The following is a 16444-nucleotide window of genomic DNA, read 5'->3' on the forward strand; positions in this document are numbered from 1 at the left end:
ACAAAAACTTGCAAATTCCATGGAGATAGATCTCTGAGCTTTGCGCTTAATTTCGTTCCACAAAGGAGCCCTACTTCCCCTTAAGATTTCTGATGAATAGCCACCATATTTGGATTCTCCTCCAATTTTCGGTGAATAGCCACTAGCTATGACTAGGGATAGTAATGGGTCCGAGACCTTACTAGACCCTGTCGGATCCTACCCTGAAATACAGGTATGGATCTTATTTTCTTAGATCTATGGGTATGGGTAGAGGGTATGGGTCTATACGCACTCGGATAGGGTTAGGGTCTGGGTATAATATTTTCAGACCCGAACCCTACCCACGGACCCTTAAGACTCATACCCTATCCAAACCCGTATATAGACCCACACAATATATTGACTTAGAAAAAGTTTCAAAATCAAATAGAAAAAAATCTTAAGGATAATGATTTTATAGGATGTTAATGATGAAATCGAGTATAATACGAAATACAGTTATAAATAGTAGGCTATTAACTTTCTAGTTGTGCGCTTGATTATACAAGACTTTAAATTGTATTGTGCTTATGGATAATAATAATTCGTTTATATATCATTTTAATATTTTTTATTTAATTGTTTTACGATATGTCAAACTAATCGGTCATGTTCTTATGTATTAGTTTATTTGTTTTTTAAGCATACAATAAAAAATAGACAATTAAAACTTGGGAAAAAAAGGTTAGCGAAGGACCCATATTAGACCCTAGATCCTACCCAGTCCCTACTAGACCCATAGGGTCCGGGTAAGGGTCTGAAAATTTTAGACCCTAAGGGTCCGGTAGGGTATGGGTATGGATTGAAAGATCCGAATACGAGTCCGGGTATCATTAGACCCTACCTAGACCCTACCCATTGCCATTCCTAACTATGACGCAATTTTTTGAAACTCCCTGTAATCCTCTAGTGTTTTTTTATGGGGAAATAGTTTACCCAACTTTTTACCCCCTTTACTTTTCTCCCCTTTTTTCTTTTTATTATAGTTTTGTTTTTCATAAAAATAATAACAAAATATTATGGTATTGGCATGAGGTGCCTATAACAAGCATTGGTCCATAATTTCTCAACTAAAAAATACGGAAGATTAGTTATTATGAGACGGGGGGAGTTTTTGACAAATTATTCGGTCTTATATACTCCCTCCATCCCATAATACATAAGACGTTGGAGTTTTTCACTATTCATACATTAATTTTGACCATAATTTTTCACTATTATAATAGAAATAAAATTTATAATAAAATATGTTGTTAGAAATGTGTTAATATAAGGTTTATAATGTAATTTTTATAATAGTTTTCATTAATATTTAATTATCTAGAACAGAGGCGTAGGCAAATAAGCATCATCCAAGACCGTATAGGCAAATAGCATAATCCAGACTAGGGGTGGGACTTCGGTCTGGCGGTTCGGTTTGACCTCGGTTTGAGTCGGTTTCGGTTTGGAGCGGTTCGAATTAAAACGGTTTAGTTTAGCTGGCGGTCGGTTTGGTTCGGTTTGGGTTAGTCACGGCTCGGTTTAGTTTCGGTTTATTTCTTTGCGGTTTAAATTCGGTTTGGGTCATAAGCGGGTCGGTTTATAAACGATTCGGATTATGTCGGTTCGGTTTGATACGGGTCGGTTTAAGGGGTGGGTTTACCCGGGTCAATGTCAGTTCGGTTTATAAACGGTTTGGATCAAGCCGGTTTGGTTTGAAATGGGTCGGTTTAGGGGCGGATTACCCGGGTCAATATCGGTTCGTTTTATAAACGGTGCGAATCATGTCAGTTCAGTTTGAAATGGGCCGGTTTAGTAGAAGGTTTACACAGTTCAATTGGTTCGGTTTATGAACGGTTTGGATCATGTCGGTTCGGTTTATAAGCGGTTTGGGTCATGAATTCATGATTGTTTTAAAGATCGCGTCATGACCATTTAATGAGTTGATACTTATAATACGATAAATCGATAATTAAGAATGTACAAGTATTCAATTAGATTGATCAACAAGTGTTTTAAACTTTTAAGTTTTAATAATCAGATATGTAAATATGTTTATCGATTGTAGTACATACCAATAATTCAACGAGGCAATGATACTTATGATAGTATGATAATGATACCAACCGTACATTCGTACGATATGATATACATAATAATTAATCTATAATTACATATACATTAACAATATCGTATTGAATCAATTTTCATTTCCAAACATTGCATTTCTTATAAATTATAACTTACACGAGATTAAATGGATTCGTTATTTAGTTTGTTACTTTATTTAGATTACTAACTCAAACAACTTAATAAGTTAAATGGACGAAATCACGAAATCACTAATTAAAGTGGTGATGAAATCATTATGCAATACTAATGTACGAATAGTCAAATATACAACGGTTAGATTGAATGCCCATGAAAAAACAATGGTTAGATTTTCATTACTTTATTAGTTATTAGTATTATTACTTATTAAGTTATTATTAGTTTATTATAAATACTGATATACAGTCACAGACTCACAGATATATATAATATACATATAAACTATAGAGATGTCAGATATTGATGTGCATTAACTCATTAAGTCATTAACGGGTCGGTTTAAACGGTTTCGGTTCATAAACGGGTCGGTTTAAACGGTTAGCGGGTTACAAATGGTTCGGTTTTAAACGGTTTTTTTTTTCGGTTTAAACGGTTTCGGCTTATAAACGGTTCGGGTCATTAACGGGTTTATAAACCATTCGGTTCGGTTTCGTTTCGGTTCGGATTTGCGCAGTTTGGTTTGTTATCGGTTTACGGTCCGTAACGGGTTGACATTGAGCGGTTCAATTTGGTTTCGGTTTGATATTGAACTGTTCAGTTCGGTTTTCGGTTTATATTTATCGATTTATAAACGGATCGGTCCGTAATGGTTCGGTTCGGTAACGGGCGGTTTCACGGTTCGGTCTGAAAAGTCCCACCCCTAATCCAGACCATAAGTTTTTGACAAATTATCCGGTCCTCAACTGTCTCGACGCTTGAGCTCAAACTCAAATACTGACGCTCTCAAACCCTAATTTTTCAGATAATTCAACCTTAAATTCCGATTTTGCTCAATTATCTTCTTCACTAAACTCCCGTCATCCTCTCTGATTCAGGTATTTCTCTGGACTATTACATTCAATTTTTCAAATTTCTTATAATTGTGACTTTGATTTTTTAGTTTTAATTTACTATTACCATGCGTGTTTTTTTTATTTCAATTCAATTGAATTTGTGAATTGTTGGATTATCGCTTTTGATTTTGAGTGGATTGGTTGTATATTGAAATTTCAGAGTTGGGTTTTTTTTTTTTTTTTTTTTTTTTTTTTTTTTTTTTTTTTAATATTGTTAAAATCGAGCGTTTACTGAGGCGCATTATATGATTTCGACTGTTGGTTGTTCTCAATGAGTTTGTTTGTTTATTATGGAAACCCAATTTAATTTTACCTGCTGTTGGAAATTAGGGTTAGATTCTGGCACCACATGTTTAGGATTGACAGGAGTTTCTTGGGTTCAAATATATTTTCTGCATTGACCAATTTAGGGCTTTGTTTGGGGTTGAATCTGTTTGAAAGGAAAGCATTTACTTTGATAGTCTTGAGACTCTCGACTCTCAACTCTCGAGTTATTGATTAATTTAGCTCAATATATTTGGGCTTTGTTTGGGGTTGCATTTGATTGAAAGGAAAGCGGTTACTTTAATAGGCTCTCAAGTCTCAAGTCTCATGTCATTGATTGATTTAGCCCAAGATATTTGGGCTTTGTATGGGGTTGCATTTGATCGAAAGGAAAGCAATTACTTTAATAGACTCGAGACTCTCAACTCTCATGTCATTGATTTATTTAGCTCAAGATATTTGGGCTTTGTTGGGGGTTGCATTTGATTAAGAGGAAATTCATGATTGATGATCATGGGCAAGAGTCTCCGTGCTCACTGGGAAGGTTGCTAACTCCTCATTTATGTGACTGGTGGGAATTGAGTTCTATCTCAGAGATATTAGGTCTATGATATTGTCTGATTGCATTTTCTTTGTAAGGATTGTGTTCTAGTATGTTTATAGCTTATGTAATATGGATCTATTTGTGTATTTTTTTTTCCTTTTCGTTTTTTGACCTGTCCTGTTTACTAGCAGAATGATATTGTCTAACTTTCTAGTTGGGAAAATAATAGTAAGTTGATCCTCATGTCAGATTGGTTCTTAGTCAGAACGTTTGATAGCAAAGGGAAAATGCCTACAGAGAAAAGTCCCAACAAACTTAAATCAGAAGTTGTTGATAAGGATCTAGATATAGATAAAAATCACAGGCATCGGCGTCAAGATGCTTTACTGCTTGAAATTTCACCGGCTTCTGAATCCAAGCAGGATGTCAAAGATGCAAGTTCCATGTTGGAGAGCAAGACTAATGGAATAAGTGAAAGAACCATTCAGTCTAATCCACCAGCAGTCTCCCGTGGATCTTATCGTCAGGTTTCCTTAAAAAAAAAGAAATCTTTTGATCTTTTTGATTCTCTTTTGCAATTATATATTTCTGCAATGTACTTATGTGTATCACTTATTTATTCAATCTGTTTGCCATGCTCTGTATTTCCATTCTTTTTTTTTTTGTTGGCAATTAAAATGAAGTGGCAATCAAAATGAAGGAAATTATGTCATAAACCACCTTTTACAAACCAAAATTTGCGAGAAATCACCTTATAAAAAAATGTCGAAAGAAACCGCCTTTTTAAAAAAAAATTGATGTAATTACCACCTGCTGCCAGAAAAGAGGATGTTTTCAAATTCTCTGACATTGATTGAGCATGTGTGAGGTTCATGACTGCATTAAACCTACCTCAATTGGGAATATTTGCCAGAGAACACCTTTTAATAACCAAAATATGTGAAAAACCATCTTATAAAAAAAAATGTTGTTAGAAACCAATTTTATTTTATTTTATTTTATTTTTATTTTTTTTTAATAAAATGTAAATAAATAAACGCCCCAAATAAGATGTGCTTTTTTACTCTCGTCCTATTTGTTTGGTTGTTCCTTCTTCTTTGTTTTGCGTGTTCTTCGTAAGTGTACGTGGTGTCGGGATTGTAAATTATTCTAACTTTAAATCTACAACTTGGATTTTATGAGCCCATGACTTCAACCTTGCAATTAGAACACCGCATCAACACTTGGTGTTTGCAAGAAAGTGAGACATTGTACCCAAAATTACAACACGTTTCCCCCATTCACAATTCTATTATCAAACCCTAGATTGTTAAAGGAATAAAGGGAGATTTTGTCAAAGAAAGAAACAATATTTATAAAAAGGTGTGTTTTTTACAACATTATTTTTTGTAATTTGGTTTCTCACGAATTCTGGTTTTTAAAAGGTGCTTTCTAAAAACATTTCCTAATTTTGGGGATTATTAAATGAAGTCATGTGCCTCGCACATGCTCAATTAAAACCGGAATGTTTGGTCAATGTCACATACTCCAGCGAAAGGTGGCAAATTGCAACAAATAATTTTTAAAAAGTGGTTTGCTATAACATTTTTTTTAGGTGGTTTCTCAAATTTTGATTTTTATTAGGTTGTTTGCAACAAAATTCCTAAAATAAATCAAATGATCGATTTTATCTCCAAAAGAATAGTTTTTGTTACATACAGTGGATGTAGCTGAGCAGATTTACAACCAATAGAATAGGCATGCTCAGACCACCCACAATACAAACAAATGTAATGTCCTTCCATTATGTCTGTCCTTTACAGCTCTGTTTTAAGGCAGAGTAGTATATTGTCTTCTTTCATGCTCTATGCTAACCTATGGTTGTGCACCATGTGCAAGTTGAACTGCTTTCTTTGAAGTTATTATCAATAAAAAGTGCTGGCAATTATTATTATTTTGTTCGACCGTCAATGGAATCTTCCTCCTTCTTCTCCTTTTTAAAATCGTACCCTAGCTGTTTCTATTCTCTGTTAACTAAAGCTTTGGGTACCTTGTTATTTGTTCTTTTTTTTGGCTGGAAAGAGGGTATGGACTATGGAGTACTTATAATCATGAATCATACTTTCTTTCGCTCCCAAAAATTATCTACATTTTTGTAAGAGCTTGCAGCCTATGGGGTCTCCAATGGGTTTAACTTTTAGTTTATAATTAGATGGGATAGATTTATATTATGGAGGGTAGATGTTTTGTATCATGATATAGGAAGCAATGCTCTATGCATTATTTTCTAATTTTTTTTTTTTTTCTGGTAAGAAGGGAAAAGAGTGGCAGCAGTGGCTAGTGGGGAGGTCAGAGAGATTTATGAACATTGCACCTTTTCTGGTTATAAGTGGATCTGTAGAGAGGTCCATAATGAGATTACTGTTCTATACTCTATAGTGAAGTTACACCTAATTAATATGGTGAAGTGATTATACAAGGACACTGTGTTGGGCACAAGTTTTAAAGAAATTACAAAAAGGCCTTGTGAATGGTGACTTGAAACATTACCGAAATGGAAGTCTATATCCCTTTTCTTAACATAGAATAGGTTTCACCAATTTTCATGATACTGTGGGTTTTAGTTCTTAACGTGCCTAAAAATGTTCTGCAATAGGAAACAAAATATTTGGGAGTTATAAGGAAGAGAGGTGTGGTAAGGATCTTTCTTGTGTGGGTAAATAGTTCGAGTCTCTTTAGGAAGAGAGGTGTAGTAAGAATCATGTGTTTGTGTGCGCGTGAGTTGCATGTGCGTGCATGTGCATGTGCGCGTACATGTGTGGGATGCTTTCATGCTTATGGTTCGATATGTGCTTTGACCAGCTATCAAGTCTACCAAATGCTTTGCTTTCTTAAATACTCTCAAATTACTTACATGTGTCTGAGTCTATAGAGTTGAAATTGCCAGTTCCCACATGAGCACCTCCACCCCATACTTTTCCACTTCAATTCTCTGTTTCCCTGATAAACAATCTAGACTGGTATGTAATAGGAAGAAATCAGAAAAATGAAAGTTTAGAGGAACCCGATCAAGAGGAAATAAAAAATTGAGGAGTATTGCGTGATCATATAAGACCAATATGATTTATTATCTATTCAATTTTTTCAGTTAGTATGCTACGAACATTAGTAAAAAAATTGCTTATCTAAATAAAATATTGTTTGACTACATATATGACAGCTAATAGAATAAATCAAGTAAATGAAACAAATATTATTTATGAATGTACTCATCGGTATATATTCATGCATGGTTTTATTGCTTAAGGAAAAAAAATTTAAACATGCTACAATCTTATTACATTAAAAGTAAACGAGACAAATATTGATAAATATATAATGGAACAAATAAGTCTTAAATGACATGCTGCAATCTTGTTGCATTAAAAGTAAATTAAATAAATATTATCTTTTCCATTAGGAGCCTAACCATCTAACTCTAAAACTCTCCATCTTTGAGGCGGATTAATTGATTTCATAAAAAACCTACTCTTCATTTTCATCTACTCTTTAAAGGAGGTTTATTTTCAAATACTTCCTCTTCAAATGATTCATTAATGGGTTCCTCAGTATGGATAGCCTCATTTCTCCTTCTCCCAACCAGGGGTGCTAATGAGACGAGACAATTTGCGAGGTACTCGAGTTCGACTCGGTCAAAACTCGACTCGAGTGAGCTCGAGATTGACTCGAAATGTTAATGAGTCGAGTCGAGTAGCCCATTATTCGACTCAAAAGCTCATGAGAACCTCGAATTCCTTTATATAATATTATATTCACTAAAAATTTAAATATTTTGATAAAAAAACTTTTTTTTACATTAATAATTAAAAAATAAAACGTTATTTATGTACTCGTATCATCATATGTATTATTCTCAAATGAAAAAATTAAAGAGAATGAAGAGATGTTACACTAAATAGAGAGTTCTACTAAGACGGATCAAATTGCAAGCTACTCGAAATCGACTCGGTCAAAGCTCGACTCGGTCAAATTTGGTCAAAGCTCAGTCAAAACTTAACTCGATTAAGCTCAACTCGATATGTTAACGAGTCGAGTCGAGTCGAGCTACCCCAAACTCAAACTCGACTCGCATCATAAGCACCCCTACTCCCAACCCTTCATTAGCTTCTCCATTAAGAGGTAAGGAACACCCCATCCTGCATTTCTCTTTTATTTCTACTTCCTCTTCATCAGATTTCTCTACAAAGTCATTGTCTGAATTCTCTTCTACCAGTCCACCTATATTTTCCACTGGGTTACCTGGATTATTAGGGACAAATTAGGTATTGAGGTAGGTGGACTGGTGGAGGTGTGATCCTTGTGGATCCTTGCAATAAAAGGTTCCTCTCAGCCAAAATCATTTCCATTCTATGGACTCACATGTGTTTAAGTAAATTGAGAGTTTTCAGGAAGAAATATGTCTTAAAAATTATGTACGTGTGTGTGCACATGTGCATGTGTGCTGGATGAAGTCTTATGTTTCTACAGTGCTTGGACAAGTTATTAAGGCTAGAAACTGATTTATTTTGTGCTTTAACCATGCAAATATCCAGTATAATGATATTAGCATGGATATGAATACGTCTGTATTATTCTGAATGTGCTATTTGTTCAAATAGGCATATCTATGAGTTTGATCACTTGGTGGTTATTCAGTGTTTGCAAATCCATTTACTGGGCTGAACTAGGAGGGTACTTGTTCATCCAATGATTTCAGTGCCCCCGTGTAAGTGTAACTATATTAGGCTTGCCTCTTCATGTCTTGTAACAGCATGATGACCGCCGAACTGCCGCCCGAGATGGCAGCCGCTCTGGACGCAGATCAACATCTGGTGGGTTTTTTTCTTTCTTAACTTGTGGTTGCTTTTCTTGTTTATTATTTATTTTTTTTTTTTATCACAATTTCATTATTGCTACCTTTCCACTTTAAAAATGTTCTTACTTCTTAGTTTTGAGGATGCAGGGATACGAGTCATGTGACCCACATAATTTCTGACATTGTACTAGATGCTTCTCATAGGATGATAATAAAGCTACAATGTGACCTTATAACGGTATAACTTGACACAGTTAGAATGTAGTCATACCATTATCATGGGGAAGTTCATGGGCGAGGGTTTTCTTGATGTGGGAGTAGACAACTGTAAGATTTGCACCCTTGCTTTGCTTGTCCTCTCCTTGACTATAAACACTTCTCAGTTTCTACCTTCCTTCCCATCCCCCTCCCCCCCCCCCCCCCCCCCCTCTTTCTCCTTATCTTTTGTTTGAAATCAACGCTGATGGCGGATTCACCCTGCAGGGGTGGAGAGTGATTTAGAAGTCAAAGGTTTACTGTATGAAAGTGGTTGTTTGGAAGAGCTTATAATCGGCCGGATTGTCAGATGGGTATCTTAAAAGTTGAATAATCCTTTTACCAGATTAGGTACAAAAGAGTATTTAATAAGTATTTGGTGGCCATTTGAGCTCGTTTATGGCTGGAATTCTCTTTGAGGTTGCGGGTTTTAATTCTCAAATTTTCTCTTTCCCTTTACCCTATTTATTTTTCCTTTCATGTTCTAATCTGAGGTGGGAAATTATTGAAAAAAGGACAAGGGGCAATAAAGAAACCAGGGGAACCTTTCCATCACAAAACCCAAAAGTAAATTTCCAGCGAATAAAAAGACCCAAATTACTGACTGTCCGAGCTTTTCAAGGTACTCTTATGTTACTAAGTTTTTCAAGGTACTCTTTAAATCCCCATTTGATTTTTTTGGCTGCTGTACTTCGTCAGTGGGAGAGGATGGTAATTAGTATCGAAAAGTATCAGGTAACTTAATAGTCTAGACTTTAGTGCTTACTGCCATTAGACTGAAGGGAAAGAAGGGATTGAATTAAGGCATATAAGTTGGTAGCTGGAGGACGGAAGTATGGATTATGATGAGGGACTAGAAACGTAGCAGGCACTTGTCACAGTTTCGCTGATGATGAAAATTTCAGAGCTTTTGTTGGATTGGAGTAGCTGAGGCACCAGGATATATGCATTAAGTTGATTGCAAGAGATGAAGGCTTTACTTTGAGCAAATTATTCACTCCACAAACTAAACCATTGACTTGGGTGTCAGAGACTCATTATTTTCTGCTTCCTTGTATTTCATTGTACTTTTGAGAAACTCTATAATATCATAAGGATCTACGGCTTATCAATAATTCTTGGAGAATTGGAAAAAGTCCTCAAAGTCCCTTCCCCTATACACTTCAAACTAGATATCTTGACATTCTTTTCTTAATTCGAATCACTTTTGTTATGCATCTAAATTTGTTGGTTAATTCATTTTGCTCTCTATTCTGCATAGAACGTGGATGGTGGAGCGATTCCAGGGACGAAGACCGAGCAGCACATAGATCAGCACCTTCTAATCCAAAAGTAAGGGAGGAAAAAGCTCGAGCTCAAGGTGGTGACAACCATGCCTGGCAACACGATAAATTTTTAGAAGCAGAATCTGATGCACATCCACCTACCAAAAAAAAGACGGCCATTTAGAGAGGAGAAACTTCCTCTGAAGTCTGAGGATGTAGATAATGCTGTTCCTGAACCTAGTAAGTTTGACCATCCTGCTAGCTCTACTGGTGGTACTGGAAGATGGGAACACAGAGCTCATGATCGTCGCCCTTTGGAAAGAAACGAGCATGACCGAGGATATGTAAAGGAGAGGTCGTTTTCAAACCGAGGACGAGTTGAAAATACTGGCTTTCCTCCCAGAGGCAGGTTTAATGGTGCTGATGATAATGGCAAATTCAGGGGGAGGGAGAATTTTGGTGGAAGACAAGGGTATCGTTCAAGTGGTTCCCAGGCTGAGAAGTGGAAGCATGACTTGTATGACGAGGCTAATAGAAGTCCACCCCCTAAAAAGGAGGAAGATCCGGTAGCGAAGGTGGAAGCATTACTTTCTTTGTAGATTGGGCAAGGCTTGGTAGAATCACTGTTGTTGGTTCTAGATTGAGGACTTGTTAGTTTGTGTAATTCTTATATGATTGTCTAATGTCTAGTGATTCTAATTTGGCAATGTTAATTGATCAAGCCTTTTACAGCTTTTGGTGTGCTGGGAGGACTTTGTTTTGTACATTTGGCATACAATTGCCAATTGTTGTGATTGATCCTGGCCGTCCTGCATTTCTCTATGCTATATTAAGACAACGCTTGAAGCATGAATTTGTAACTCCATTCTACAGCAGACCTTGAAGGTTCGTTTTTTCTACATCTTTCGCTTTTGCTAAGTTCAAATCTAAACAGAAGACATCATAATTTTGACCATGAATGATGACGATGCATGTTGAGCTTGAATTGACTTAGCTCGAGCTGTACTCAGTGAGTCTGATACTACGCTCAACTCGAAAATTTGTGTGCTCAATGTTGAATTTTCACTCAAATTCACGAGTTCAAGCTGTAAACGAGTTCAAGCTGATGGCAATGTATATAAGTGCTCTCAAAATGCATGCAAGCCTCAGTGAATACTTTAAATTATTATGTCAAAATTATGCCACTAAATCAGCAAGATGGCAAGTAGCAACTATAAGCTGTCCGTGTGAATTTATGCTAAACTCGGTTCATAGGCGAGCAAGGGAGTTTCTATTGTAGCCAGACGTGGCCTAGAGAGTTTGCTGTATGAAAATACACATGAGACATGGCCTCATCTAATAATCCATTCCCTGTTGATTCTCCTGAAGGTGCTCCAGTACATTTTTCTTCCCAATCAACATTTCAGCCAGTCCTAGCAAGCAGATATACAGAGATTTTTCAGACAAGAAATGAGATAATGTGACGGCTAATACTAGACAAAGGTAGTACTACTTGCTGCCTCGAAAGAGCTCATTATTATTAGTCGTTGATAAAGCGGGGAACAGAGTGTACCATTGGTATAGTGACGACAATCATGGTGGCCAAGGCGTAAATCAGTTTGCCAGCTGCTGTTGAACTTATAGGCAGCTTCTACAGCATTTGATAACTTGGATGAACCAATGTACCAACACTTTTTCTTAGGAATCTTGCTAATTTTCCTTACCAGAATATTTCCTAAACAATCAAGATGATTAACAAAAGAGAGTTACAAATTCGTGCAGTGCTGCGGGTTATGGAGTAAAACAAATGCGATGAACCGCAGCACGAGTAATTCACAGTATCCGCTTACCTGGGATAGCTCTACCAGATAAGGCAGCCAGAGCCACATATATGTTTTCAGGATCCTGAGGCTGAAAATCAAACACTAAGCCCTGCAAACAATAACCATTCTACAGGATAAGGACAACTTGATCAAGTCTGATCTCTTCAATAAAACTATCCACCAATAAGCAATGTCAATTTCTATATTGTGCTCCTAAGATCACCATAGTGACACACGTGAATCACGAGTCCTGTACACTATGGCGGAGCATCATGCTTAGTGCTCCCGGGAGCATGAAATAATTTTCCGAACTTTTTATTTGGGGGAGGGGGTGATATGGAAGAGAGCAACCTGGCAATTTGAAGGAGGAGAGGCAGAAGTTATGGATGGTTTGATGATGAGCATGAAATGCTGAAGATTCCACAAGTTGAGAGAATAGGCAGCAGACATGAGTAATTGAGCAGGTCCCTTGGTTGCCCGTAGAGGCGTTGTGGCTACATAAATTTCATCTCTGCCTCTTCCCGGCGCCGTGAATGAGGAATTGCCTGGAAGGTTGATGGCCATTTTTATCACTTTTTATTGTCAATTTACCTCTATGCTGTAATGACACATTTAGACACAGAATGTGGTTAGCCTCTTAGAAGTTTTCTGCTTTTCTCAGATAAGTGGCCAGCAGTGGTAGACCCATCCTATTTTTTACAATAGGTATCAATATATTGATATATTGAATTAATAATATCCTTAGCTTTGTTTTGGACCTTTATATAACATAATAAATAAAAAACTAGTATGTAAATTTATAAAAGGACTACCACCGCGATTGTTTTGTGTCTTACAAATCTTAATATATCTAGGTTTGTCTTGTACAATATTGACTAGGCATATTTGTTAATTTACAAATATAATCTGCAAGTCATAAAAAGTCTACAAAACTTTTTGTGTGCTTTGGGTGTATAATAATTTTAGTACATGTCTTGTAACTTTTTAAATCATAGAAGATGAACTCATATTTCATATTGCTGGACAGTAAATTTATCATATCATAGACAAAGACATGGAGTAATTTGTTAAGGATTTTGACACAAACAATTTAGAAGATTGTTAGCAGGTCAAATAGAGTATGTTCAATCTAATATAAAGGACAGTGAATTTACTCTAAACAAGTATAAAACACAATACACCGTATTTTATTGATCTAATAGCGAGCCAGAATTATACTGCCCATCTTGGATGAACATACAAAAGTCTGATAAAAGCTCATTACATCCTTATTTCACCAAAATGGGCTTAATTCGACCACATCGAAATTACAACCATTACTACATAATACATATAGCTGACCAATATAACATATTCCTCTAATTTAACATGCACACACAAATTAAAAGGAAAGGTAAATCCGTTACATAATCTCAGGAAACGGAAGTTTTTTTCCAAATCATGCAGTATCAGCCTCAATAACAGCAACAGCAGCCTCTGCTTCTGGTTCTGCAGGTGCTGCAGCAGGACCAGCCTTCACTTCATCACTCTTCTCAGCCGGCTTCTTCGCTTCTGCAGTGTCATCCTGCTTCACTGTAGTTTCCTCCCTTGCTTCCTTGACTTCTGCTTCCTTGTTTTCCTTTTTGCTTTCCTCTACCACAGGCTCTGGTGCCACCTTTGAGGACTCCTCGACAGGAGTAGACGACTTCTTGTCCTCAACCTCCAGCTCTTCTATTGCTTTCTTAGCCTCCTCGACTGCTTGATCATCATCCTTTGTTTCAGTGTTTTCTTTTTCTTGTTCTGCAACATTTTCTGCTTCAACTGCAGCAGGTTCTGCTGGCTGTTGTTGCTCTTCCTCAGTTTTCGCGTCTTCTTGTACTGCAGTATTTTCAGTTTTTTTCACCTTTTACTGATGTTGGTGGCGCGGACTGTTTCTCTTCTGCAGAGTCAACCTTAGGCTGCTCTGGCTCGGCGACTTCTGCTGCCTTCTCTTCTTCTAATTGTGGTGAAGTTTTTGCTGGTTCCTCCACTTTCTTCTCCTGTGGCAGTGCATTTTGAGCTGAAGCAACCTGTTCAAGTTTAACCTTAAGAAAATAATTTGTTTGAGTCCAATTTACTTCAATTGGGCCGGTCCATAAATGATTCAATTACAAAGCCCAAGGCTAAGGTTCAACTCTCCAAACCATGTCAAGTCAGTTAAGGCCCGGTCAGTGTGGCAAGCCCACTTGATTCATGACCCACTTATCTATTGAAAAAAGGTATAAAAGCATTTAATCCTCTCTCTACAATCATACACATTAAGCCTCAAGCAATTAATACTCTTGCACAGCTTTCTATTTCTAAACGTTGTACTGACTTCGGCATCGGAGGGGCCTTCCTCAGCAACACCTCCGAGGCCAGTTTATGTGTGTCTGCTGTTAGGAAACCCTCGGCCTAGTCATCACTCGGACTGAGATCAATCTTCAGCCCACCAAAAAGGACCTTGCCGAAGGTCCCATTGATTTTACCCGAAACATAATTAACTAAGAAAAACAATATGGATCTAGATGAAGTTGCTAGTGGACCAACAATTTGTTGCTACATATCAATAATTAAATATGTTTCTCAATATCTGCATTATTTTGATTGAATACGTAGAGGTTAACTCAACAATAACAATTAAAAAAAACGAAATTCAATTTTAGATGTTAGCTATCAATCATACTCAAAGTTAGTGCAGGGATAGTTTGAAAAATCAAACTGATGCATCTATTGTATAAACGGATGTGGCAAATGAGAACTCCGTACTATTTTGTAATCATGCACCACGAATGGCAGTAAAAAACCTTAAGATGTATGCAATCCTTATTAAACAAGCACATGATCAAAAACCTTGATAAATTATGTTTTCAAATACTGTATAAATTTAGCTAGTGAGAGGATTTAAAATAGTTAAAAATACTAGGAAGGAACACTCAAGTACAATTATTGGGTATACATATTGTACTGAATCAACATATATAGACATATAGTACTGCATCACTACATACTCCCTCTGTCTAAATTTAGTTACTACGATTATAGTACAACGCGACACAAGAAATATTAGGAGTATTAAATTAATTAATCTTTAATTTTGTTGTATATCATAAGAAATAACTAGATTGATAAAACAATAATAGAGGAACTGAGGAATTGATATTGAATTATTATTTTACCTGGACAGTGGCCATGGCTATGAAGGAATTTGAGTAAAATGATGAAAAGTGATTAAAAAGAAAACAAGACAAGGGTGTTAAAAGAAAGCAAATAAGGCAAGTGAATAAGCTGAGAAAAGTTGATGAAGAAATTGATCAATGGGAAAGAGTATTTATAGGGCTTATCAAGTGATGGTGCATCTACAAATTTTATTAGGTGGGACCAAGGGGAAAAAAAATAAAATAAAAAATGATTCTCTAGTGGGAGTATTTTGAAAACCCTTGGAACTTTAATGAATTGATATTTGATCGCACTGAATTTAAGGTCAAATTAGCATGCATGTTGGCTTGGTATAATATGAGTATGTCAAAAAGATAAGAGATTTTACCATATCTAATAGAAACAAAAATGATTTATTTGAATAAAAGGGTTATTAAAATATAAAGATGAAAAGTTAAGATAATAAATATTTAACAACATTGAAAGCTGTATGATTAAGTTTTAAATTTTAATTTAACTTAAAATTCTCTATGAATTAAGATTTTAAGTCACATCGATGTGGCTGGAAGTCAATTTAAGTCAATTTACACTATGAATCTGTGTTAAAATAAAACCTTTCACTTTATAAAATCTTAGCTTACATGTATGTAGCCAATACAACAATAATGTAACGCTATTTTTCTTTATAATTATTGAAGAAGTGAATTGTAGTATGAAAATATTTTCAAATTTGAACTTACAAACATTTAGAAAGTGACCGATTATTTAGTTGTTTGAAAGGGAGTTAGGGTGAACCGAGATAAATCTTGTTTAGTTTGTGTTTGATATCATCATTCAATGTTTGGAGTTGTGTGCTGCTGTGCTTTGTGCAGTCTCTCTTAAGGGTACCCTCACTATGATTCACTCATGTTCATACATAATACTCCTAGAATCCCTAGTTATTGGCTATTTCTAGCAACCTCCCAAGTTTCTATCTTAGTGAATTTGTTAAGTATTCAGTAAGTCAAACTTAGGGACTAATGAAATATGATTCATTCAAGACTTTTTTACACTGGGATATACCATTACACGATCATATACATCTCATGCTAGAAGCTATTATTTCATAAAGTAGAATTATTTATTATAACTCAAGATTTTATATCTTTTTGTGGCGAAAT

At 35.9% G+C, this 16444-nt stretch overlaps 2 protein-coding genes and 1 long non-coding RNA gene across 4 annotated transcripts; 1 reads left to right on the plus strand and 2 right to left on the minus strand.

Annotated features, from left to right (window-relative positions):
• The first annotated feature begins 2832 nt into the window (after positions 1–2832).
• LOC110698342 lies at positions 2833–11191 on the plus strand. 2 transcript variants are annotated; one of them, XR_002506706.1, is made up of 4 exons: positions 2833–3146; positions 4222–4499; positions 8610–8822; positions 10323–11191. XR_002506706.1 is itself a non-coding variant. In XM_021875757.1 (4 exons), exons 2-4 carry the CDS (start codon positions 4260–4262, stop codon positions 10508–10510), a joined length of 489 nt encoding a protein of 162 aa, XP_021731449.1. In that variant the 5' UTR covers positions 2838–3146; positions 4222–4259; the 3' UTR covers positions 10511–11186. The 2 variants fall into 2 exon arrangements, 1 of the variants encoding a protein (XP_021731449.1); XM_021875757.1 differs by having other exon boundaries at positions 2838–3146; positions 8762–8822; positions 10323–11186.
• On the minus strand, positions 11168–12906 carry LOC110698341. Its single transcript, XM_021875756.1, has 4 exons — positions 12480–12906; positions 12156–12237; positions 11879–12040; positions 11168–11738 (listed from the first exon to the last, which is right to left on the minus strand). Exons 1-4 carry the CDS (start codon positions 12690–12692, stop codon positions 11662–11664), a joined length of 534 nt encoding a protein of 177 aa, XP_021731448.1. The 5' UTR covers positions 12693–12906; the 3' UTR covers positions 11168–11661.
• Positions 12907–13292: 386 nt separating this feature from the next.
• Positions 13293–15451, minus strand: LOC110698343. The gene is made up of 2 exons (XR_002506707.1): positions 15305–15451; positions 13293–14176 (listed from the first exon to the last, which is right to left on the minus strand). It is a non-coding gene; the product is annotated as an uncharacterized LOC110698343 (long non-coding RNA).
• Positions 15452–16444: the final 993 nt, after the last annotated feature.

The sequence above is a fragment of the Chenopodium quinoa genome, unplaced genomic scaffold (genome assembly GCF_001683475.1).
Source record: "Chenopodium quinoa cultivar QQ74 unplaced genomic scaffold, ASM168347v1, whole genome shotgun sequence".
Taxonomy (NCBI): Eukaryota; Viridiplantae; Streptophyta; class Magnoliopsida; order Caryophyllales; family Amaranthaceae; genus Chenopodium; species Chenopodium quinoa.

Excerpts from the sequence above, each read along its gene's own strand:
- LOC110698342 (XM_021875757.1), top strand. The coding sequence starts at position 4,260 with ATGCCTACAGAGAAAAGTCCCAACAAACTTAAATCAGAAGTTGTTGAT. Across the intron at positions 4,500-8,761 it reads CCCGTGGATCTTATCGTCAG|CATGATGACCGCCGAACTGC; the intron begins GTTTCCTTAAAA and ends GTCTTGTAACAG. Across the intron at positions 8,823-10,322 it reads TGGACGCAGATCAACATCTG|AACGTGGATGGTGGAGCGAT; the intron begins GTGGGTTTTTTT and ends TATTCTGCATAG.
- LOC110698341 (XM_021875756.1), bottom strand. The coding sequence starts at position 12,692 with ATGGCCATCAACCTTCCAGGCAATTCCTCATTCACGGCGCCGGGAAGA. Across the intron at positions 12,238-12,479 it reads CTCCTCCTTCAAATTGCCAG|GGCTTAGTGTTTGATTTTCA; the intron begins GTTGCTCTCTTC and ends TATTGTTTGCAG. Across the intron at positions 12,041-12,155 it reads ATCTGGTAGAGCTATCCCAG|GAAATATTCTGGTAAGGAAA; the intron begins GTAAGCGGATAC and ends TTGATTGTTTAG.